Source organism: Diorhabda sublineata, chromosome 6, assembly GCF_026230105.1.
Source record: "Diorhabda sublineata isolate icDioSubl1.1 chromosome 6, icDioSubl1.1, whole genome shotgun sequence".
NCBI classification, from domain to species: Eukaryota; Metazoa; Arthropoda; class Insecta; order Coleoptera; family Chrysomelidae; genus Diorhabda; species Diorhabda sublineata.
The window spans coordinates 23,192,744-23,220,097 of record NC_079479.1 but is presented as its reverse complement, the minus strand read 5'-3'; the positions used below and the strand labels follow the sequence as shown (position 1 = coordinate 23,220,097).

Genomic DNA, 27,354 nt, shown 5'->3' with positions numbered 1-27,354 from the left:
TATTGATCAAACTATAGAACCTCTCTTGATTAATTCAAACAATTCATCCACTAGTTCTTCGGAATAAAATACATATATTGCAAATAAACACCCCACAAAAATTATCGCATCACTGGTTTTTTAGGATATTTTTAATACTTAATTTTAGTTTTTTGGGACAATCTGTATATGTATCAACTTAATAGATATTTCTGGTTTCTTATCATGGACAAAAAAATATCACAATTTCTTATAATTATTTTTGGAATTAAAAATGCTCGAGTAAATCATTTCTGTCTTGGAGAATGCATTGAGATCGAGAGCTTTCTAAGCAAATTTTGTTATTGTATAGTGAAAATTTATTTTGTTAATAATGGATGTGCCACAACGTTTAACAAGACATGTGACGAATGAAGAAGTCGCTAGAATCATCACGCTCAAAGATACATCGTCAGTGTAATTGGGGTTCAAAAAAGTACCATATTCAGAGTTGTTATTCGCTACCAAGAAACAGGGCAGCTAACCAGAAGACCCGGACAAGGCCGCGGAGGGGTAACTTCGGTAGTAGATGATCCTTATTTGAGGTTAACGGCGTTAAGAATTAGGCGTACCACCGCTCTAAGGCTGCGAACAGATTTGTTGGCTGCTCGTAATGTCCGAATAAGACTACAAACAGTTCGAAATAGGCTGAGAGAAGCAGGTATACGAACCAGAGCGCCAGCTAGAGGTCCACGTCTTATCAGAGAACATCGAATAGCAAGATTGGAATTTGCTAGAGAACACGCAAATTGGAATATTCAAGATTGGTCCAATATTTTATTCACGGATGAATCAAGATTTTGTCTGTATTCATCAGATAGGCGTGTACCAGTATATAGGCGACTTGGTGATCGGCACAATCAGGTTAATTTTTGTCAAACTGAAAGCTTTGGTGGTGGCTCTATCATGGTTTGGGAAGGAATTTCTTTCGAGGGTCACATCGCACGGAGTTAGTACCAATGAACGATGGAAGGTATATAGCCAATATCCTAGAACCCCATGTAGTTCCCTTCTGCCTCATATCGGTGACAACTCTGTGCTAATGCACGATAATGTTCGTCCGCACGCTGTTAGAGTGGTTCGGCAGTACTTAGAAGAGGTCGAGATGCCCACCCTGAATTGGTCTGCATAGAGCATAAAGCATGTCTGGGACCAGCTAGGATGGCAAATTTAGCAACATCCAGCACCAATAAGAAGACTAGATGGTCTTCAAAATGTTTTTTTCAACTTCTGGGAAAATATGCGGCAAGGATACGTCCAGAACTTGTTTAGAAGCCTTTCAAGACGAATGGAAGCTATAATTAGAGCGAGGGGCGGCAACACACGCTATTAGAAATTCATTGGCTGGTTTTAGTTTAAGCAACATTCATTTTTTTGTATATCTGTTTTGTACAATTTTTTGGATATTTTCTATGTTTTGGTAAATCAAACTTTGCGTCCTCTGTAGATTAAACTGACATAAAATAAATGTTAATAATGTTAATGTTAATAATTAATAAAAAATAATAATAAAATTCGAAAAACAGGCAACACATTTAAAATATTTAAAAAATAATAATTGATGGGTTATTTTTTGTGGGGTGTTTATGTACATACTGTAAATATGTTACATGAAAATTTGTAGATTGTTGTATATAATATAGTAATGTGTAGTTTAGTATATTTTGTATTTTTATTTTTCATACTTACATGTGTATACTCGTATTTGTAAATAATTAAATAAAAATAACTGTATATATTAAAAAGCAATAATAATATTTTATTAATTACAAAAAACCCAATAGCAAAGGCTATGATGGTAAGGGTCTTTTTACTTTTGGGGAGATCAGAGGTTGGTGTGATAGTATTAAAATAGAGAGAGAAATAAAGATATCCTTCAATTTTGGAAAGAAAAGGATGTCCATTCGGATTATCAAGGTAACCGCTTATATTTTAGTACGATCAATTATGGGACAAATATATCTCTGGCCAGTTAATTATTTATCATTGGCATATTTAAATATTCCAAACTTTGGACGTAAACTACCGTACTAAAAATTTTAGGGTTTTTCATTTATGACGAGCATTTATTACTCTACGCTCTTTCCAAATATAGTATAATAGAATTTATTTTCATGAATGTTTTTCTTTTACAGAGTGGTGGTGGGTACAGTTCGGGTACGGAAGAACCCAGACGTAAAAGACCCGATGACACTAAACCAAATCACGTTTTGCTGTTCACAATAATCAATCCCATGTACCCGATCACAGTGGTAAGTAGATTATACGAGGGCGGTTGATATTTTAGCCTCCGTTTATATACTTTTCTCCATTTTTTATGTCTAAATTTTGTATAAATCTTTCATATAATTTGGATATAAAGAAAAATGTTTTCGTTGTTGAGTGAATATAAAGAAAAAAGAATTTCTTGGGTTGCTTCCACTGTAGTGCACTTCCATCCCCCATGTACCTTAAGGGTTGTAATATCTTTACCTACATCCATCAGGATTGTCGCGGATGACCTCCAGATAACAAATAATAAAATTAAATATGCAATCCTAAAATATACAAAAATTTGTGCTAAATATCAATATTAATATCGAGCCAGTGTCTAGAATTAAATATTAGTTTTAGAATACAAGTCGTTTAGAATGTAGGAAAAACAGTTGTAGATTTGATTTCAATTGGCAAATGATTGTGCATTTTTTCGCATTGTACAGTATTGAACTTTTAACTAAATCTGAACGTGGAGTAGATAAATAAAGATCGTGCTCCGCGTTTCTAAGTAGATGACCTTTCTAAATTAGGAGAAGCGTGCTTATGGACTAGGCAAATGGATTCAATAAGGAATGAAGAGTCGCTATTTTTAATCTTTCAAAGAAGTCCTTGCAATGATCACTGCTATTTAGTACGAATAAATATCTAACAGCTCTTTTTTGTAGTTTGAATATTCGCTCAAATTGAGTCGTACTACACGTACCCCAAAAGGAAAGGGCGTATCGGAGATGCGACTCAATAAGAGCATATTGAACTCTTATATAATGTGGTCCAACCAAAATGCATGATGTTAATTGTTAATAAAACAAAAAGTTTTCAGAGATTTATCTTATTTATAATGATAGAAGGATCTATGACAATTATGTGTGAAACAAAATATCGGCTAAATGCTCGCCACGGCTTCTGTAGCATACCTCTATCCGATGGTTCATATTTTCAATGACTCTGAGACATAATTGAGGTTCAATGTCCTTAATGTGCAGAATTATATTATCCTTTAGCTCTTGAATTGTTTTTGGCTTATTGACGTACACTTTTTCTTTCAAATATCCCCAAAGAAAGAAGTCCAACGGTGTCAAATCACATGATCGTGGCGACCAGTTAACATCGCCACGACGAGAGATAACACGACGATTGAATTTCTCGCGCAAAAGATCCATTGTATCGTTGGCTGTGTGGCGAGTGGCACCATCCTGTTAGAACCACATATCGTCCAGGTCCATATCCTCAGTTTCTGGCCACAAGAAGTCGGTTATCATCTCGCGATAGCGAACACCATTCACGGTAACTGCTTGGCCGAGTAGACTGAAGTACGGCCCGATGACGCTGCCAGCCCATAAACCGCACCAAACAGTCACTCTTTGTGGATGCATCGACTTTTCAACAATCACTCGTGGATTCTCATTTATCCAAATGCGGGAATTCTGCTTGTTAACGAATCTACTGAAGTGAAAGTGTGCCTCGTCGCTGAAGATGATTTTCTTTGTAAAGTCATCATTCACTTCTGTCTGTTCAACCAACCATTCGGCGTATTGACAACGCTTGAAATGGTCAGCAGGCTTCAGCTCTTGAGTCAATTGAACCTTGTAAGCATGTAAATTCAAATCTTTATTCAAAATACGCATCAGTGATGTTCGTGAGATGTTTAATTGTTTTGCACTACGACGAGTCGAGGTTGACGGCACTTCTGCCACACCATCGCCAACAACAGCAATTTTTCTGCAGAACAAGCATTCATAGTTGTTTTCACATTTCCTACAGACGGTTTGCTGAAATTTGCGCACAGTTCTCTCGATTGTGGATACATTTGGTCGATTATGCTGAACAAAAAAATCACGAAGTGCACGAAATGCATTTTGGTTGAATTTGTCAAACACTGAAACAAAGAAATGTCAAATTAAGCTGGGCAAAAAACTTGACGTTAAGGTGCGACTCACAATTAACATCGTGCATTATAGTTGGACCACCCTTTAGAAGTTGATCAGTTTAGTTTCTTAGAAAGTGATTTGATTTACAATCACACCATGATTTAAGGGTGAAGTGCCATGACATCAATGTTGCTTCAACAGAAACGAGTATTGTCCGCAAAGAGACATATTTTACCATTGATGTCTATATAGGAAATGTCGTTACGTAAACAGAACAAATTTGCAGAAAAGTGAAAATTTGTTCACTTCGTAAATAATGCGTTACTTACAATTTTTGTTACGTAATCGTCCAACAATACACACCGTGAAGCCGGTCCTGTTCTGTCACAATAATCGACGTTAAAGTTTGGCAAATATATTCTTCCCATTTAAATTATGGTATTTTATGCGGCGGCTAATTCTTTATATTGTTTTCATAAACTGTTTACATTGTTTTGTGACTGTTTTAAAGGAGAAAATTTATAAGAAAGTATTTTTATTACGACATTCTAGAGATCTTAAGAATGCGAATTATCTAGGAAGCCGTTGAATATAAATAAGCATTAGTTTACCAGTAAATACATATACGGAATTGTGAAAAGTGAATCAAACGGTGTATTTAAATAAATTAGTGTATTAATAGAAGTGTTTAATAATAAGTATTAATGAATAGTTGAGTGTTGCCAGGTCTATACATAGTGTATAAATTCACCTCACCGTTTAAAAACTATTTAAATAAATAAGATCATCACAATTCTATTTTATATTCTAATATTTTCATTATTGTACGCTTATAATTCAAAGTTTACCGTTAACATCATCAACTACTTCATCAATTATTAAGCGGGCTCCAATTGTAAGTCTAATACTTCAAATGTCAAAAGAAGAAAACCGACGATACACTCCGCAACAAATCGAAAGTAAACAAAAGAGACGAAGACTGATGTATACCTTTTTAATAGCGACAACTTAACCCAGATATTTCCGTTTGTATGAGATGCGTATCTGAAAATAAATGACACGTTATTGACCTTTGTACCAACATCAACAAAATTAAAAAGAAAAATTTGTGACAATCTCAATCAAATAACGTTGGACGTTTATGTATTGTTGACAATTACGTTAGGTAGACGTGGGTGTAGATCCATAATGAACATAACGAACGAGGGGAACGCCTGCCCTTATCAATGTGGACATATTTAGAAATAAATACCATGTCAAATTTTCGTAATACATCTGGAAAATAAAAAGTTGTGCATTATGATAATATATTATTCTAATCTTTTTAAGTAAAACTACCTAAATGATCAAAATGGTTATTACAACTAGAAATAAGGAATTGATTATACGAAGATTGCTACTCAAGTTTTGAGATATGGCAACACAACAAAAATGGAATTAAATTGGAAACATTTTCGTGCGATTTTTTTCTATGATTTCAACGTGGATTAGACGAATCAACTCGCTTCGACTTTTGGTGATGAAGCATCTTCTCGAGCAATCGTGTTTCCCGAAACCAATCGTGGTCGCATTTCGCTACAGGATGAAGGTCGTCCAAAATCGATTGTTGTGCCAGAAAATATCGAAGCTGTGCATAAACTGATATTGCAAGATCGCCATGTGGCATACCGTGATATTCAGACATACTTGGGCATTAGTTCCATTCGCATACCTTCAATATTGCATGCAATATTCTTTAAAAAATATCTATGACAGGTAAAGAATCATGGACCTATGCATATCAACCCAATACTAAACAAGAATAGACTGTATGGGTCTTTTAATCCAAATCCAACAAAAGTGGTTACCTGTTTTTTGGGAATAACTAGATGTCACCGTCCATATGTCGACACCGTTCCATTAGAGCAACATAGAACGGTCAATTGTGAATGGTACATAAGTATTTGTTTGCCAGCATGGTTCACAAAAACTAGGAAAAGAAGACGAATCATTCTCCACCACGACAATGCGAGCTCCCATACCATCAGTTCAAACAGAAACGTATTTGAACAATCAAAATATCGAATTGTTGGGTCATTCGCCGTATAGTCCTTAATTGGGACCCAATGATTTCTTCTGATGTCTGCAGATGTTTTGCTCAGTTTGAAAAAGATTTTATCAATATCTAACGAAAAAAAATATATAAAAACTTACCATTATAAGTAGAGCTACTGTACTGAGTGCACTATTTAGTTTACTTTCAGTCTCTGAAGACGATAACTTAGTTATCGAAACGCGCGTTAGACAGTGTAATTGTGAGTGTTTGTGTAGTGGTGGTGTAAACAGTGTATTGAGTATGAATATCACCAACAGTTCCAGAAATTCCAAGTTAAGTAGAGCTACAAATCCAACTCAGAATCGGAATCAGTACTCACAAGCAGTGACTTGATCATTTCGTCAGTGATATTGTTCAACTTCCTCTTTTTCTCTTTTACTTTAATCATCTGATTCACTGCCTCCAGTGATCCAGTTTTCAGTATTTATATTATTTATAGCCTCCTCATTTCAAAAGAATTATTTTTACTTAAAACTTCTCCCTTTATCTCTGCCCAATTTAATCGGGTTTAGTTCGCAATGATACGGTAATTCGACAACCACATTTTTCAGCAATTTCATATTTTCTAAATTTCCCGCTATTAAGGGAATAGAAAGAACTGAGATGGGACCTAATATTTTTTGAATGAAGCTAATTCTGCAGATCTTTTTTAACCAGTTTGCAATTTTTCTAAAAGTTTCGAGTGATAAATCATTATCCATTGTTAGTGAATAGTTCTGAGGAAGATGATGTTTCATTAGTTCGAACCATTCTTTTAGAACATCAGCATTCATATCCTCATGGTAGTCACCGGAACGTGTATATTCAAAAGTCAATAAACCATCTTTAACAAAACCGTTTGATATACCGATGTGTACTATTATCAGTCTGCGCCTCTTTCCTGTTGGTGAATTCAAACCAATAGACAGTTTCATCTTGCCAAAGTGGTCTGTGTCCCTCGTTGATTCATGTTTCATCCGAATAAAATATATTTCTTCATCGGTTTCTCATTTGTTCTATAGTCCTTCTTCTACTACAATATCCTTTCTTTCTATTAAAATAGACTTTCTTGAATGCTTTTTCTAACAAAAACCAATGTTTCTCCTTGGACTTTCTCTTTCCTCACATTTCTAAGAAACGCTTACTTAACTTACTTTTTGAAAACATTAAAATTTATAGAGATTTCTAAAATACCACAAGGATCCCTTCGCACTTATTGGTGAAGTGAATCATACTTATCCTTAAATTTGATAAAATAATCTCTCAAGTAAAATTAGATGATTTCAAAAAAGTAACGAAAACAAAACATTAGAATCCAATTTTGGGCGCTCGAGGTAAAAAATCATGGATATCAAGAAGAACAAGTAGGAATTAACCAACTTTTGTGTGAAGCTTAATGAGATGTAATGAATAAATCATTTTGGATAACCTAGGAGAAAATGATGGTCTCTTACGAGGATATTCTTAACCTACTAAAGAACCAAACAAAATTTCAATCTCAAAATATTTTATTACTCAACATATTCTCTTAATTGGATACATTTATTGCAGGTCTCTAGACCTTTAAAAAAAATGTTTCTTCTTGCTCTGCAAACCAGACCACCACAGCTTTTATTATTTTTTTTATTATTTTATTTTATTTCTCGTTGGAAGAAAATTTACGATTTTTTAAAGTTTTTTTCATTTGAGGAGAGATATGATAGTTGGACGGATCCAAATCTGGTGAATAAGGGGGGTGTTCTAGTAAAATAAACCGTAAATCACGGATGTTTTGCATGGCAACATGAGATTTGTGTGCAGGAGCGTTGTCCTGCAAAAACAAAACACCTTTGGATACCTTTCCGTGTCTTCTCTCTTTAATTTTTACCCGTAATGTGGTCAGTAGTAATCTCCATTTAATGTTCTAACCTTATCCAAAAAATCAATCTTGATTACTCCATGGCAATCCCAAAAAACTGAAACAAGAACTTCTCCAGCAGATTTTTGGACACGAAATTTCTTAGGTCTTTGAGAACCAGAGTGCCGCCATTCCATCGATTTTGCTTTGTTTCTGGATCGTAGAAATGTACCCAAGTCTCATCCATAGAAACAATTTGGTTTAAGAAGTCTACATCGTTTTTAAACCGAGCACATATCGAACGCGATGCTTCTACCCTTGCACGCTTTTGGTCAACATTCAATCATTTGGGGATCCATTATGCAGCAATTTTTCTCATGTCCAAATCGACGTGAACTATATGATGAACGCTTTCGTATGAAATATTCAGTGCTTCAGATATCCGTTTTAGTCCAATTCGACTGTCTGATAAAATTATGTCATGAACTGCATCGAAATTTTCGGGGACTGACACAGAAACTGGCCTTCCCGATCGGTCATCATCTTCAATGGAAAATTTACCTCTTTTGAAGCTTACAGTCCAATTTTTCACGGTCGCATAGTACTTGATGATGGGTCGATACTCCAATTTTTCGATTTTCACATTTTCGGTGGACATCTTTTTTCTTTTAATTTATTGCGTAACTCTGGTTTACTTTTTTGACGTCAATCTTTACACTGACACTTCTAATAAGTTATTATTCGTTGCTATGGTAACGCAATATTTTGTTTATGCATGGAACCAGTCTAGGCTAACTAGATATCAATACATCCTCGTAAAAGACATCGTTGTTAATGAAGTTTCGTCAGAGATCAGAGATTCCAATCTGAAGACGTGGCTAGAAGGACATCGCTTCCAAATTAACGAAGACCCTTAAAACAACGTTTTGAATTTATTAGCGAAAATTATTTCAAAGAAGGAATTGGAAATTTTGATTACAGATTATCCCATTGAAGATACAACAAGATACAAATCTTTTCGTAATAAATTTGTTATTTTATATAAACTTGTATTTGATTTGTGGACTTCCGGAGCGACCCATGTATAAAAAAGAACTTGCTTGCTTTAATGGACATCCTATATATACAAATTTCTTCAATTTCATGGCGCAATTGAAACGAATACATAATATTTTCTCAAAAACAAAATTTAGTAACTATGAGTCGGTTCGATGGCGCGCAAAACATTTTTTTTACATGTATTAAACGCAACACTGAAATGATTTACATCTGTTTAAGATGATATCGTTCCTCTGAAATTTTCAACACTATTTGTCAAGAAAATTTGAACAGCTGTCGTGTCGAGATGTAAAATTATAAGGCAAGATACCGTCACGCGGTAATCTGTTGAGATCCATTCCTATTCGTTCTCGAACGAGATTGGTACAATTATATGTAAAATCGCTGGAAATTGTTAGATTTGAAACAAGTTTTAATCATAAAAAAGTGATTTATATTGTATAGTTCTTCCAATATCAGTTGTAGAATGTTTATTTATTATTAAACGTAAATAGACGAGTAAAATATATCTGCTTGTAAGGGAGTTTGGTTTAAACAGGGTACCAGACGTGAACTAAGACCTTTTTGTACCCCATCCATTCGTTTTTTTTCTGGAAAACGAAATTTCAAAGCAAAAATCATAAAAGAAAATATATTCTTTGCAAATAAAACAAAGAAAAATAATTCAATTCTGAAGTATCTTTATAAATAATCATGGTAGTCAGAATTGTCTGAACTAGAGTCATCATTTGATTGAATTATGAAGGGTTGTACAGAGGGTGATATAACATACTCATCTTCTTCTTTGATAACATGTTTAACACAGTTTTTCCAAAGCTCTTGGCGGTCTGCTGCTAGAACTTTCTTTACGAGTTCTACAATCTTATTAACTCTTTAGGGTTAAATATGCAATGGTAGTCTGAGGCGAGTATGAACCTGTTCTTTGCCCAGCTTGTCAATATAATAAATTTAGACCTTTAATAACAGTAATTCTTTGTTTGTTGGGCCTTTTTTATGATCGCTAACAGGAATAGGAAAAATTTTTTCAGACATAAATGCTAAAATTTGAGCTTTGTTATTAATACTATTTAGTATCTTAACGAGTTACCGCGAGTGGTAGGACGCGTTGTCCATAAGAGCGCTTGTAGACGTCCGTTTTTTTCATCGGACAACGGACCGTGTTTTTTGCCGTATTCGCGGTGGTATACGATTTATAATGGATGTGTGTACATGCACCGCACATCCACGCCAGTGTATCGGGCGTGTTGACGCTGCCGGATGTATTGCCTGTTTTGTGTTATTTTATTATATATGGTTGTTAATAAAAGTTGAAACGGTTTCTTTCTTCATCACAAAGTAATTGTAAAGTTTAGTTTCTTCTTCTATTAACTTCGTAAAAAGAGTATAAAATGCACCATATTCTTCCCTTTTCAATAAAATAGGACGCACCCACAATGACCTTTTACGCTTTTCTATTTCTTTTTGTTTCTTCTTGTACAAATACTAGGCCAATACAAGTTTTTTTCTTATTATTCATTTCACACGTGTGTAATCTCTGACTACCAGTCCAAAACTATTAACTAGCGCATGTAAGACGGCGGCATATATTCATACAAGGATAATCGTTTATTGAAGGTCCGTTATGCGGTGAAAAAAAAGGGACGTCTATAACCGCTCTAACGATTACTCACTGTATTGCAATGTTACGTAAAAGCTGTTCATTAAACCAGTTTTCAAATAATTCTCTCTACACTGTGCAATTTTATTGTCTTCATTCGCCCATGGTCTAAAGAACGCCTTATTTCTATTTATTTAAAGAAATTTATGAACGCCAATGCTTATTGCAATCTGTCTGGCAAAAATATATCGAAGAAATTGTATACATACGGCCAATAAAAATGCGTGGTCAGTCCACGTGGACTGACGGTTCGTTAGATGTTTACCGAATTTTATAGGGGGGGTAAACATTATTTTTCACTTCTAAATTTGGTATGAGTGCCGTGGTATTTATGAAATATTGATTGTTCCTCGCATAACTGTCTTCTGCAATTAATATTGGAAGAACTATAATGTTTTTCGTATTTATTTACACACTTTCTTTTCTTGATGTGAATTGAAAAACACTGTTTCTCACGTTCTTCATTTATTTAAATACTATACATTACACTTAACTAACATAATTCTGCAAAGATCTAGAAAAATAAAGAAACAAAATCGATAAATAAATAGACCTTTGTAGAAATCATTCAAAAGAAACAATGTAAATAAACCGCTTGCTATACAAAGTTATATAAAAACAAAGATCAAACGAATTCCGGCTACTTTATCAAAGGCGGTGCCTTCGCCGAATTTTAGAATTCTACTATACTCAAGCAGGACCGGCTCCGGCGCGGAGATGAGTTCGTAACAATATTTTGAAGAAATGATTTGATAACACAAAGTTACTGATAAGATATTTTTAAACGACAAATATGGGGGTACGACAAGTTGAGCAAAAACAAGAGACACGGCTGTACCATATTTTTCTCGAGTTCAGGCTATTTTCGACATCCCACTATAACTTTGTTGTGTATAATACAAAAGCCAGAGTATCGTGTAGATAAGCAAGTATTGTATAAACACGGTATATTTCAAATTTCATTCATTTTGAACCAGTAGTTTTATATCTATAATTATAGTCTATTTTTATGTAAGATAGAGTAATAAAACATAATTACTAACCCAAAACTTAGTAAGCTATAATAAACAATAGAAAATGGTTTCACCAGGCCAAAAGCGCTGTGTATTAAATATTACATACCCAATAGATCTATAAGAACCTATTTGTCAATAAAATCTCTTAAAAAAGAGAAATGTGGCGAATTTCAAACACGTGAAGCTCCATGAAAAACATTTCAAATAGAAAGTCATCTGAAAAAATTCTTCGAAGAAAAATGGTTCGACATAGTCCCATATCTTTGGCCATGGCTCTGGTACTTGAATGAGGATAAAAAATACTTTCCAAGTGTTTGGGGAGTCACTTTTGTTATAAAGTGTAATAAAGTCGACGGCCTTTTGTTATCTACGTGTTGAGGGGGCCACTTTTGTTAAAAACTGTAAAATGTCGACGGCCGTATTTAGTTGCCCACCTGGTACATACTTGACAGCGCGAGGCAACTGAATGTTGATTGCGTACAAAAAACTACACAAGTCTATTATGACAGACCTTCCACAGGTGTTCTTGCGAGATCTTTCTGATGAACAGTTACGTGTATGGCAACCATTATGCATGCGCTTTATTTGACAATAAAAACGATTAATTTCGTTTGTATATCATTAAATATAATTAGTAATAATTGTCTACTGTTATTGTAATTCGAATTCTACTCATTACTTAGCCTTTTAATCAAAATTTGATTTCTCTATGTTCAAGTCCATGAATTTAAGTACCTTCCTTATTATTTTTATTATTCATATTTAATGTACTTTCTGTCCTTTCGTAAGTTTTAAAACCAATTCAAAACTAACTTTCTTTATCAGAACTCTAATGTATTTTAATTCATTGTTTGTTCGTTTGAAAACTTTGACTTTTTACTTCTAGTTTTCTCATATTCAACGTGGTTTTGCTGCATTTCAATTTAAACTTCCCTCATAAATAATTCAATTTTTTTTTCTACTTGTGGGTGTACTAAATATTTTTCGTCATGATCTAGGTTTTATTTAGAAATCCGTTTAATTTATTTTTCTTTTTTAATTGATAACTAAAAAATTATTTTGTTCCTTAGTTCCTTCCACTTTCAATTTATACACTCATTTCCAAACGGTCGCAAATATAAGGTGGGTTGAAAAGTTCGTAGGCTGACACATGGATGGCACTAATAGTATTAAATCCATTCGTTTATCAGTTAGCCTTAACCTTAAAAAGACACGAGTTTTATTATTTTGCTTGCGCCTATTTAATCGTAATGAAGCCGAATTTTGCGATAAAGTTCAGTACCTCGTTTGTCTTATGAGATATCAATTTGAAAATTCCAAACATCCTTAGTTTCTACATTTTAAAATTATTCACAATCTTACAGGGTATTCCAGAATGCTATGCCATATCAAAGTTACATTTTTTCATATGATGTAACATGCCATTCGGCTTGTTACGTTTTTGTTCAAACAATTTGAATATTCCTTTATTTACGTATTGTGCCCCAGAATTCAATAAAACTCCAGATTCGTTGCTAAATCTTCCTCTATATATACTCTAAAAGTGTTTAAATCAGTTTAAAGTAAATTTGTGGTTATATTATTCATTATATTCGCTAGCAGGTTTTTATTATATCTTTTTAACGTTGCTCACAGAATTCTAGTTATCTTTATTAATTTCCTTTTGTTTGAAGAAAATTATGTATAATAGTTTCCCTGTAAATTCGTATTTTCTATTTATTTGGGGAACAGACCGAATAGAATAGAACAGACTTCTGTTTCGTTATATTAAAAAAAAAATAAATTCAGTTTTTTTAAATGTTAGAGTGTAAGCTTCTTTTTATTCAAATCTGTTCTATCTACTCGTTTCTTATTTAGTAATTTCCATTTGTGTCACCGTTTCTTGCCCCATTTCATTTTTTTTGGTTTATTAGAAAATGGAGCATTTAAATGTTCCTCAAAAAAATATAGTTCTACTACATAAGTACATATTGACCAACAGTATCTCCCCACACATTCAACGACCATCTAGTTTGAGTGTGTTTCACTATGTGATATGGATTAGTTAATAAATAATAGTGAGAGTTTTGCCTATTAACACTTTCATCGTTTTTATTATACGTGGCTTCGTCTCCAAATAGAACTTAGTCGAAAAAGTCTCTCCGTTGAATAACTTGTTGCAAGTAGTTGTAGTGAGGGTGCATTTTTCTTTGTATTTGCAATTCATCCTGTACCGTACCCAACAGCAATTAAAAAATGTAATTTTTTGACAAATAAATCATAGCCAACTCACAATTGATTAGATATAGGTACGTAATCAATGTTTTGCACAAAAAATCCAAATATCTTCTAATATAATTTTAGTTATAGAGAATACTTGATAAAAAAAGTATTAATGTACTATTATTTTGATTTACCCTGTATCAGATGCAGTGAATATTAACGAAATAAAAAATTTTCTAGAATTTTTATCACTATTCGAATGCTTTGTCCGCAACAGATCTTCATTCTTAAATGTCTTTTATATTATACAGAGTATTAAACTTTTTACGATTTTTATGGAAAATTGGTTTTAACTTACCCCATAGAACACATTACAACCCTATATTATTGTAATGGGGAATTTATGCTGATTCTGGAAGAACCTGTAAGATTGCAAATAATTTTAAAATGTGAAGACTAATGTTTGCTATAATTCCTCGAATTTTCAAATAGATATCCCAAAGGACAAAGGAGGGTCTGAACTTTATCAACCTATCATTTCACACCACTGTCCAATCGTTAGTATTCAGAGTAGTATATGTACTTATTAGATCAACTCCAAAGCGTCTATAGACAGCAAAAGTCGGGTGACAAGGTTATGGCATCAGCATGGTATAATATTCATCCACTATCTTCAAAAGAGAAAAACCTTTAGCAGCGATTATTACTTAGCTTTATTGGAGCGTTGGATAGACGGAATCGCGGACAAACGGCCCCAAATAAAAAAGAAAATGTTCTGTATGATCAAGACAATGCACAGTGTCACATATCAATGAATATAATGACAAAATTGCTTGAATTTGGCTTAGAATTGCTTCCGAATTCATCATATTCTCCAGATCTGGGCCCCAATAACTTTTTCCTGTCCCAAAATAAATATCTATCAAAACTGATCTTGTGCATATTTCATCTAATCAGAAGTGTCGTATTTTTTTAATCGAAGCTGGATAGTCTAAAACAGTCTAACCTGTTTTTTTTGTTACAGGATGTCATCCACACAATCTGTCAGTCGAGTGGACAAGTCTTACGGATAGTGATCTTCAAAAAGAATGGTGTGCAAGCTATGGTTGAATATCCTTTTTAAACAAAGTATTATAAAGCTTTAGTAAGCAATATTTTTTTATAGCAGACGTAAACGTTTAGGGAGAGTCTTGAAACAACTGTATCAAAAGGAACTCGATAATATGACTGTTAGGGGACCGATTGGTTGTCGGATTACCAAAAAACGTCGGATTATCAAATATTGTATTTCTTTGACCGTTTTTTAGCCGTGTACATGTACATACTCAAGAGAAATTTACTATCTTTCATTATTAACACTTAGCCTATAAAAAGTTGAAAAACATACACACATAATTAGTTTACGCATTAATTTCAACACAAAAATATCTTTCATTTTATTGAAAAAGTTTGTAATGTTTTTCTGTTTTTTTTTGTGGTGACTGTGAGATTTTAGAACCAAAATGTTCTTGCAATCAAGTTTCCACCAGCCGAAAAAACTTCGACGCAGCTAACATAATGTTTAGCGTTCGGAAGCTCCTCTAATGTTTCATTTTCATTAGAAGCAATTTCTTTCACTAAATCTTCGTCAGTAAAGTCCGCGTTCAAGTTATCTTCTATAATCCATCTTCTGAAGATTCTGAAGGAGCGTTAATTTTATACTTCGTTGTTATCATGAGCATTCTCTTTTTCGTCGTTATCATTTTGTTTGAGCATTGGATTTTCTGGCCAAATATTTTTCCAGGATTTAATTAGAGTTGACGGTTTGATTTGTTGCCATGCAAATTCTGCATTAATAACCGCGTTTTTAATGCTAAATTTCTTCAAAAGTGACGTGATGTTTGCGTCTGATTGGCACACAATATCCATCAGTAGACGCTTTTCATAATGCGCCTTGATGATATTCTGATCCATTGGTCGGATCAGAGCCGTTAAGTTATTCGGCAAATACATACGAAACAATAAAAAAGTCCTATCATCCAAAGAAAAATTACTTCTATGTACTTTTAAGTCATCCATATCTGGATTTCCAGGAGAGTTATCTAGTTTTTATCGGCAGTTTTTTGTTCTTCAAGTGCTTTTTTACAGCAGACACAAAGAGATTGGAAAACCAGTCATTGAACACTTCGTGTGTTACCCGTAAGATCCTTATTAACAATTTTTTTTGCTCGAGGATTTTTGGATTAACCCGCAACTAGCAGTTTTAGCATATGACTTAAAGCACCAGTGGCACACACACCATTAACGTGATTCTTTTTTGTTCTATTTTTCGACCAGAAACCTTTTGTTCATCCGATGTTACAACTGTACACTTGTTTAGGTGTAAGGCCCAGCACAGTGATTTTTAAATTTACAGTTGCAATAAAACTGGAATCTTCTGATTCATCGGCAGATAATTTCTCACCGCTTATCTGTATGAAACGATTACCATGGCGATCTTAAAATTTTCGAATCGAACCACCAAAAACTAGCGCAAACATCATCTTTTTTCGTAATTTATTGATAAAAAAATTGGATTTTTCTTTTAGAATGTCTCCATAAATTGGGGCATTTCTCTTTCTCTGTTGTTGGAGCCAGGCATGGAAGGCTTCTTTAACTTGGGGATTTGCTTGTTTTCTTTAACGAAATTTTCATTTTTTTCTCTATTTTCCAAAATGTCGTAAACCGTAGCTCTTTCAATACAATAAATTTCAGATATGGCTGTAGGAGTTTCACCACGGCCTCTCTCATTTATTTCCAATCTTCCAGGAGAGTGGAGGTTTTATGTTTGCGTTTTATGATAACACTTTTGCTCGACATACAAAAACTAAAAAAAGCTACCGACTGAAACACTCAAAACTAAATAAACGCAAATGTTTGCTATTGGAAATACATAACAAGAAATTAACGGTATAACAGAATAACAGCCGTTGATATGTCGCCTATTTTCGTTCCATTTCTTTGAATTATTTGTCGAGTTGAAATATAATTTGTTATATTTAGAGCTAGAATAAAGAAACACGCATAAAAAAAACATAAAACTCCGAATTTTGACTCAATTGGCGTGACGTCGGATTACTGAGTGTGTCGGACTAACGAGTTGTGGGATTATCTGAATGTCAACTGTATATTTGTTTGGTTTCACATATAATTATTAAAAATCAACATAATTATAGTAACACGTAAGATAATTACCATTTTATGAGATAAGATATTTGCTTAAATTCAACCAATCTTACTGTATACTACGTAAACCATCCTGATGGAGGAGCATATGCGGGATCTGCTGTTATTATTAAATCGAACATTAAACATTATGCACTGGAGCCTTATAATAATTAAACTCGAAACAAATACGTCTCCTCTCATCGTAGCAGCAATTTCCAGCCCTCTAAGGCATTCTCTATCAAATGATGAATATCGTCATTTCTTACAAACTCTTGGTTCAAAATTCCTAGTTGCTGGAAACTGGAACACCAAACACACAACATGGGGTTTCAGACTAATCGCACATAAAGGCCGAGCCTTAATGTCTATTATGCAACAAAATAACCTGAACTATCTATCAACGGGTGAGCCTACGGACTAGGGTGGGCCGAAAAATTTTTTATTATTATATCCAACTAACCCCCAGCTAGCGCAACCCACTTGAAATTTCGAAATTTCACTAAAATCATAAGTTTTTGTAATTATTTTTAAAGCATCTTGGGCTTCTATAGGGATAGCCCTTTATAGTAGAATTTTAAAAATACAATAAATAATTTTAAAAGTATAATTTGATTAATCTGAGGTAGCGCAACGGACATGCAAATGACGCATTATACAGTCAAGTGCAGATGTCGTCTGCCTGTTTGGGCGATGATTCAGCCCCCACTTATACTATCTCTACCCACAACGCAATACCATTTCATGTTCCTTGTTACTCAGCAGTTTTGGTTGGCAGACGCGTAGTCGCTGTGAGTTGACGGTTCAAATTAAGTTGATAATTTATTGAGTGAAGTTTAAGTTTAAATTCGCGTGCGTAATGGCTGCTACTAAGAAAATAAATCGCAGTGATTTTGACGACCTACAGAATTGTTCAATTAATAAATTCATACCACAATAGCTACCGTAATCTAATGAAGTCCTTTAAGCGTGATAAGGAAAAAGAAAAATTGAGTAATTCAAGCAAAAGGCTTTATCATTCTTTGATGTATCTGCATATAAAAAATAGAATATTCCTGCAACTGCAAAAAGGTCCCGGAGATCTGTGAGTGCCCTTTATCAATTTCATGTCAATGTGAAAGATAAAAAATTCCGGTGCTTGAACTTAAGTATATGTATTTCCAAAAAAATCTTGGACAAGGAAAAATTGGAAATTTAGACATGAAGGAGTCGAAAAAATTACCAAAAGACTGCAACGTAAAGAAACAAAAAATCAGGTTATGTCGTCTAACATTTCATTAATTTCACATTGGCAGCCTTCATGCACTAAGGATGCAACAAAATCAAGAATAGATTTGGTGTTTCAGACAGGGTAACAGCTGCTATTGTCTCTAGTGTACTGCATGACTTTGGTCTTGCAACGAAAGAGGATGATTCCCTCAAAACAGATAAAAACAAGGTTAAGATGGAAAAAAGTTCATTAAGATCATATATCAAAGATATGATAAAAAATAAACCAAACGTGATTCAAGGGTTATACTTTGATGCTCGAAAGGATAATACCTTGAAAATTGATAAAGTAAATAACAAGTGTTTCAGAAGAACTACAAAAGAGGAACACTAATCAATTATTCAACAACCTGGCTCAATTTATGTATATCTTCAAAGGTCATTTTCCAACAAACAAGATTTCAAAGTTACAAATATTTAAAGGAGTATTCTGTGAGAAGCACAAGTCTGGGAGTTGAAAATTTGTATTTCACGATAAATTTTGTTATTAATAAACTCATTTGGATGAATGTAAATTGCCTATTTATTTTTTTTTCTTACAGGTAATTGTTCCATCAACCTTATATTTCTAAAAAAACACATGGTTAGTTGGTTTAAAAAAATTAGATGCTGTACTGCACTACAGCCGGTTAGCATTCGAAAAGTGATCAATTAACTATATTGAAGGCATTTGCGCTACCTAAAATTAAAAAATATATTTTCAATAACCCATTGTTTTTTTTATAATTCTAATATAAATGATTTTCACTGTAGCAGTTCAATATCTTAACTGTTTAAAAAAATTGTAAAATCTTGTGATTATGAAATTTCGAAATTTATAGCGTGTTGCGCTACGTGGGGGTTAGGTATATATATTTTTTCTTTGTTGCATTTTGATAACGGAGACATAATGGAGACAAATTCTTTTCGGTATAGCATTAAATAAAAAAAATTTTTCGGCCCACCCTACTTCGGACGTCAAAAAGATTCCAGATCTGGTAGATTTTTCTATAATAAAAGGAATAGGTGACATCCACAGTGCAATAGAGTCAAACTTCGATTTAACGTCAGACCATAGCCCAATAATAATAACTATGAGTCAACATGTAATATGGAGAACAACACCACTTAAGCTAACAACTCAAGAGACAAACTGGGATGCTTTCCAATATCAGGATAAAAGAGAATGAAGATATTGAGCAAGCTGTTGACTATCTAACAACAGTTATACAAAAAGCAGGGTGGTAGCAACGCTAAAACGTCAAAAAAGTGTGAAAGAAAACTATAACATTCCCCTTCACATAAGAAAACTTGTAACAGTAAAAAGAAGAGAGCGACGTATATGGCAATACACTGGAAATCCATTAAACAAAACATGCTACAACAGAATAAGTAACAGACTAAATAGAGCACTGTATGAACCAAAGAATGAATCCTTCCAGACTCATGTTTCGAACCTATCTCTTGAAGACCACTCAATATGGAAAGCTACAAAAAACTTTACTTTACAAAAATCAGATATGAAATGGGCTCGTACAAACTTAGAAAAAGCCAAAGTTTTTGCAAAACACTTTTCAAATGTATTCTCAGCTCCAGATAATAATAACTATGAAAATATAAAAAGTTATATTGAAGCGCCATGCCAATTATCTCTACTTTTGATGACATTTACCCCGTCAGAAGTTCGACAACAAATAAAACTTCTAAATCCCAAGAAGACTCCTGGATATGATCTAATAACAGGGGAACTACTACAGAAGCTACCAAGAAAAGCAGTGGTACTGTTAACAGTATTCTATAATAGTATATTACGCCTCCGATTCTATCCAATACAATAGAATCACGCCCAGGTTATTATGATTCAAAACACTGGTAAACCCGCAACTGAAGCTAGTTCGTATCGCCCTATAAGCCTACTCCCAATAATGTCAAAAGTACGAGAAAGATTCTATGTAAAATCCAAACAGTTGTTCTCATAAACGAAATGCTACTACAAAACCAATTCGGTTTTAGATGCGAACACTCCACAATTCAACAACGCCACAGGATAGTTACAACAATCCTTGAAGAAAAAAAGTTGTGCGCTGGAGTGTTTCTCGACATACAACAGGCGTTAGACAGAGTCTGGCATGATGTTTTCCTTTACTAAATTAACCTAACAACTATTATTTCAAAATCTTATATCTCCGACTGCCACTTTCAAGTTAAGGTCGAAGATACCTACTCAAATTACCATACGATAGAACCTGGAGTACCTCAGGATAGCGACCCATTTCTTATCTGATAGTCACAGAAGACGTTCCAAACACAGACGATAACTTTGCAGACGACACCGCAATCATGGCAACAGATGTAGCTGCAAAGAAAGTACAAAATCATCTAAATTTGTTACAAAACTGGCTCCATCTTTGGAAAATTAACGTCAATCTGTTTGTCCGCAAATGTTCATCAATAATATTCCGATGAAACCAGTTGTCAAGTACTTAGATTTAGATGAAAAATTTACATGAAAAACACATACTAAAATCAAGGGAAAACAAATTTGAAACTAAAAAACAAAACAAAAGGTCTCAACTAAGACTCGAAAATAAATTGCTCATTGACAAAACTATATTCATACCAATCTGGTCGTATGGAATAGAACCTTCGAATACGAAGATACTTGAAACATTCATATCCAAAATACTCCGTATGTTGATTAGAGCCCCCTGGCACGTTATAACGATCTGAAGATCCCACTAATCAAAGATGTGATAAAAACTTCTCCCCAAGATACAAAATTGGATCCAATGACCACAACAATAAATTGATAAATAATCTATTTAACCAGGCACTAGCAAAGAGAAAATTGAAGAGAATATGTCCAGAAGATCTCCCACAATAAATGGATCCTGACTCACTTTAGTTACCTATAGACAATTTACTTAGTACTCTGCTTATAAAGTAGGTTGTGAAAGTGCTGTATATTAATAAAAAAAATTTACGTACCCTTAGGATTAATTGGACCACGCGGTTGGTAAATTTATCTAAATCTAAAACACAAACAAATTAAAATAAACTTAAAGAAAGGAAAGTAGAACAAAAAGTAGAAAAAACTAATATTGAACTAGTATGAGAACCTTAAAAACATTAACCGAATCGAGGCAGTTGGAAAAAGAAACAAGCGGCATCGGAGGCACTTGGATCCAGAACAGTAAATTACACAAATAAGAAAAGAACTAAAACACCATGGTTCTGTAAGGAAGTGAGAGCTAAATGTCAAGAAAAGAAAGAAGTCTACTTGAAATAGAGAACGTCAAAAACCCTGAATTCGTATGAAGACTATAGAAGAGTACGTAATGAAACAACAACGTTAGTAAGAGAAATCAAGAACAAATATAGGAAACAATTTTCCAAACAGATGGAGAATGATTTTTACGGCCTCCAGAAATAGATATGGCGAATGATAAAAGGACAAAGAAAATAAGTGAATGAGCTCTTCGAGACAAACCAAACACAAAAGGAAACATGGGTCAAGTACCTGGGGAAAAAAGACGAAAATAGAATCGAAGCAAACACGAAGATGTACAGTTTGAATTGACAGAAGTGTAAGCGGCTATGAAACAGCTCAAAAACAGAAAAAGTCCCATATACAAGGCCACGATAAGACCCATAATGACCTACACCGCAGAGACACGGCCAGAAACGGGGAAAACCAAAAGAATGATGGAAACAACAGAGATGAAAGTGCTACGCAGGATAGCCAGAAAACCCCACTGGACAGGGAAAGAAGTGAGTGCAAAATAGATGACGTCAACGAATGAGTTCTATCAAGAAAGAAACAATGGAACGAACTCATAAGTCGTATGGATAACAATAAAATTGACAAGATAGCGCGATAAATCCCCATTAATCCGAAGGAGTACCGGCCGACCCAAAAAAAGGTGGAGTGACAACCTTGATGCAGGATAGGAGGCAAGGATGTCGAAGATAAAACAGGTGACTACGTCTAATACACGGAAGAAGAAGAAGGAATCTAAACAAAAACACTTCTAGTAGTACAAACAACAACGATAGAAAATCCAACTTTGACTAAAAATTCAGTTACAAACATTCATGCGAAATTAATACACATACGTAGAGAGGTCCATTTTTCACTATGTTTCACTGCCTTTATTCCACACACGTTTCAGAACGACTGACTGAAGCATCTATGCTACTATAAAAATAAGATCCATCTTTAGAGACTAAATTTTCGTACACCGTCTTCTTAACTTTATTATCTCTGTTGAATATTTTACCCTGTAACTAGGCCTTCAAATTTGTGAACAAAAAATAGTATGACGGGGCTAGATATGGACTATATTGTGGGAGTTCAATCTTTGTGAACACCCTTGCAGTAATTTTTCTCATATTCAAATGCTCATGTAGGATCCTAGGAACACTTGTTTTGGAAATGCCGGTCTGGGCTACAATTTCTTTTGTATTTACGCGTCGATGGCTTAATAATTCCATCCACGTATTTAATGTTTTCTGGAGTAGTCATTTTCAGAGGACTCCCCGCATGTGGGTCATCTTCTAATGATTCTTGTCTCCAGGGAAATAACGTAGATCAATGTTTACGTAAACAGCCTCTATAATGTTTTCGATTTTTGTTGGTGTTGATCCTTCTTCAGTCAAAAATTTTATAACAGCGCGAAAGTCAATTTGAGAGCTCTATCATAATAAACTGGAAAGAGGCATCAAGCTGAAACTTTGTATGAAATACTTTATTTACTATAGAAGGGCTGCTACTTAAGTTTTGAGTTCGAGAAAATAAAGGTTTATAATTGGATATGGCTTCTTTGATTTTCAAATTTTATTCCATTAAGATCTATAGACTTTTGCAAGTATTTGAACCAATTGTCGAGGCATCAATCCCTTCTTTAGATTTAGAAAAACGTTGAATTCGCAATTTATTTTTGCTTTGCGGGAATCAGAAGAGATTATTGGGTGCTAATCAAGGACTATATGGGGGATGACCCACCAATTTGTTCTATTGACTGTTCAAGAACGCTTTCGTTTGAACTGATGTGTTAGTGCTCGCATTGTCGTGGTGGAGAATGATTGGTCTTCTGCGATAGGTTTACTTCATTTTTTTCGAACACTTCTGGTAAACAAATGCTGGTTTATCATTCAGAATTAACCGTTCTACAATGCTCTAATGGAACGGTGGGGATATGTTCAATTAGTCCGAAAAAAAGGCGCGCTTCGAAGTGCTTTGTGTACGAACAATTTTTGTTGGATTTGGCTCGACTTGATAGACCCATACAGTCGATTGTTTGGGGTTCATATGTATAGATCCATTATTAATGTTATAGACCTTTTGAAGTACCGCGATCGAATTTTTTCAGCATTTCTTTGCATCAATCGACACGATTGATTTTGGGAAACCAGCGAAACACGATTGCTCGAGAAGGTGCTTCATCACCAAAAGTCGAAGCGAGTTGATTCATCTACTCCACGTCGAAAATTATATAAAAAATTCGCAAGAAAATGTTTCCTATTTAATTCCATTGTTTGGCCACCATGAATGTTTCAAGTATTCTCAAATAGCACTCGTATGTCAACACGTTCTGAGGACTTTCACCATTAAAAATGTCAAACTTTATGATGGCAATTTCAAATTAGACATGAACACATATCTCAAAACTTAAGTAGCAAAAACTGTTATGAGTCTAAGAACTTATGGACCGCACTACGTATCTCATTATGAAGTCGTTTCCGAAATATGGGAAATTTCTGTTAAATTAATAGGAACAAAAAAGATTTAGTTCAGCTTCAAGGTACACGGGATTACATATATAATTTATACAATAACCGGGGATCTAGTAAGGATTTCAACAGGACATTTATGTATTATAATCTCCTTAATAACTGGTTTGACATAAACGCTAATCAAGTTCTCGAATTAGACTTTCAAATATCTGCTTTCCGTATATACAGATATTAAATTTCCATATAGGAGTTCCAAATATTATACAAGGAGGTAGTTGATTCATTTTGTAATAAAATCATTCTTACGATCTTAATTTCAAATATCGATAATAGAATTTAATGACGGAATTGATTTTAGCCGGATTGTGATGAAACTGAGCATACAAAAAACGATTTTTTTTAATAACGTCTAGCGATGATTCAAAAGAGATTCATTTCCATCGTGAATGGATACAAGAATGATTTTATTTCGATGGTGTATGAAGAAATTCAAAGTGTCTCTCTTATGACATGATATGATGGTTATTGACATTTCGGAGAGACAATAGTACCGAATTTTCGAAATCTTCCACAAAAATGTTGACAATAACCGGAGAGAGAAAGAAATCCGATCCAATGGAAACACCTTCCAGTTATCCAGTTTATCGCCTTCAAGTACTTTTATGCAAGCGTCAGTAACAAGTCTCAACAAGCTTAACACAAAGTTTCAACTCGCTTCAATTTTATTTTAGGTGAGCTCTGGACCACACAGTCAAATTGTTTTGAAAAATGTTTTAAATTGTGTTTAGTTGTTTCTCTAGGGAAGTGAATTAATACCCACGTTCGGGAGGTTCTGTGATGGTGACTACTACAAAAAACATTAAATTTGTGAAAGAAATTATTCGGTGCCTAAAAACAAACGAAAATTCAGCAGAGACCGGCATTTCCAAAACAAGTGTTCTAAAAATAGTGCAAAGTGGCTTCGAATTCTCAACGCAGTGCAAAAGCTGGGTCGAGGAGAATGTTGTGATATGTAAAAAAGATTCAATCGAACGGCATCGTTCTATCTATCCAGATCCAGATCTTTCCATATCCTTCTTTCGATTGTACTAAGCTGATTCCACGTTCTAGTTTAGAACCACGAAATCTTCGAATGATTTGAAGACTAAAACCGCCCCAAAAGAAATAGCTAGAATTTGGTTATTATTAAAACAATGACCCTCAAGTTGATTATGAGTAGATCAACTATTGATATTTCGATTCAAATACAGAATTTGAAAACTTGAAGTGCATGCCCGCTCTACACTACTCTTAACATTGAACAGTACCGAAATCTCTTCATCTGGTGTCGTATCAGAGTTGGATGGAATGCCTAAACGAACGTAATGTTCAGAATACGCCTTAATTGGGGTCGGGGTTTTTCTTTTGATAGTTGTAAGGAGCTGTATTTATATATTGACCATTTCGAACTGCCACTCTTTAAGGAAATTGAGTTTCAGCCAATACTTCAAAGCAAGCTGATTAAAAGTCTCGATGGTCACGAAATCCCAAAACGCGCCACCTCCCAAAACTATCCCTCAAGAGTCCAACAGTAACATGAGAGGATAAGTTTTGACTAGTATTTCTGATACTAGGTACAATGATAGTTTGAAGCAAGCTAATTAAAAGTCTCCATGGATTCGCTAGAACTTCTCCAACCCATTCAAAACTAATCCCGAAGTGTCCGAGGGCACTCTGGAATGAAGGGAATTGATTTCGGTCAATTTTTCTGAAACTTGGCATAATGATGGTTCGAAGAAAGTTGTTTGAAAGTCTTAGAAGGCAGGAAGCTCCTAAACACATCCTACTATCGAAAATAGCCTATTAAATTTTTGGGGTTCATGCCCATTGAGACTTTTAATCAGCTGGGTTTAAGCTATCATTGTGTCAAGTTTTGGAACAATCGGCCAAAACCAATTCCCCTCCTCCCATCAGGGGTAGATTTAACAAGGTTGGGTACTCTGGGGTTTCGTGTCGATTGAAACTTGCTTCAAACTATCATTGTGTCAATTGTCAGAAAAATCCAATTTCCGTAAGGAGTGATCGGGATCTTTTCAAGGTGTATGACGTTATGCGACCTCATATATGGAACTATAATTGGTCTTGGCCTAATCGTGGATTATTAGTCAATTGACCACGTCTTAGTCCCATCGAACATGTTTGGGTTAATCTCTTACGAGCTGTTCGTTACTATGATCCCTTACCGCTAACCCATATGACTTTCAATTGTTAATTTAGGTTATATGAGTTTCTTTTGAGGTGTTGCAACTAATTTTTTTGGAAAAATTGATTTTTATCAAACTTTTTTTAATATCTTCAACAAAACAGAACATATCATCAACTCTGAACTTAGATAAGATGATCTAGGGAAGGTTGGATTGTTGCAACTTGCTTCAATGATCTAGAGATGATTTAACATGGTGGATTAGCATAAGCATAAGTAAATATTACCATAAAATAATATAAACATTTTATTATATTATTGCTTACGTATAGTAGAGTTTCAATTATCCGACCTAAACCGGCCGCACCAAGGTCGGATAACACGGAAAATGATGAAAACGACGTTGAAAATTAGTTAATTTTATTTAAACATTGTTCAATGCGGTAAAACCAAACTTAGGTTTTGGTAAAAAAGTACGTTATATTTTTTTGTTTGCCCGATGTTTGTCGTTTTCTAGTTGCCAAATCTCGCGGTCTCCTCAGAAGTAAAAGCTCCATAGATGTTTCCTCCAGCTGCTCTGCATGCTTTAATGTTATTTCTAGAGAGTTGTGATCTTCGCTGTGTTAATCTAGGTAAGCACTGAGAATAAGGACTAGTCTCAGGTAGCTGGCGGATGTGATGGGATAGACGGCGGGGTGGAATTCAGTGCTCAGAAACAAAGAGAAAGTCCGGTCACCGACCAGTCGCTTAGCACGCGAATAGAATGCGTATAGTCAGGAAAAGGAAAGGGGACGCGTCCCGTACAATCGGGTGTGATGAAGGGGGCTGCTTCGTGCATAGGCTACTATGGAAAATCATGTATATGTACTGTACATGACATTGCTCCAGTAGGTCGGATGACCGAGACTCTACTGTAGAAAATAGCCTCTAAAAATTAAGAATTAGATTAAATTGAAGTGGAAAATTTCGTTTTTGGAATTGAGAAGCCGATTGGTATGTTATGGGGAGTGTTTATGTA

The 27,354-nt window shown here is 34.5% G+C and overlaps 1 protein-coding gene across 2 annotated transcripts in view; it reads left to right on the top strand.

Moving 5' to 3' along the window:
- LOC130446117 (heterogeneous nuclear ribonucleoprotein L) overlaps positions 1-27,354 on the top strand; it is a 370,575-nt gene that overhangs the window by 8,818 nt on the left and 334,403 nt on the right. For both annotated transcript variants that reach the window (XM_056782203.1, XM_056782201.1), the window contains exons 2-3: positions 2,154-2,270; positions 15,012-15,099. In XM_056782203.1, coding sequence (XP_056638181.1) covers positions 2,253-2,270; positions 15,012-15,099 — 106 coding nt within the window. In that variant the 5' untranslated portion in view covers positions 2,154-2,252. The remainder of the gene's footprint in view (positions 1-2,153; positions 2,271-15,011; positions 15,100-27,354) is intronic.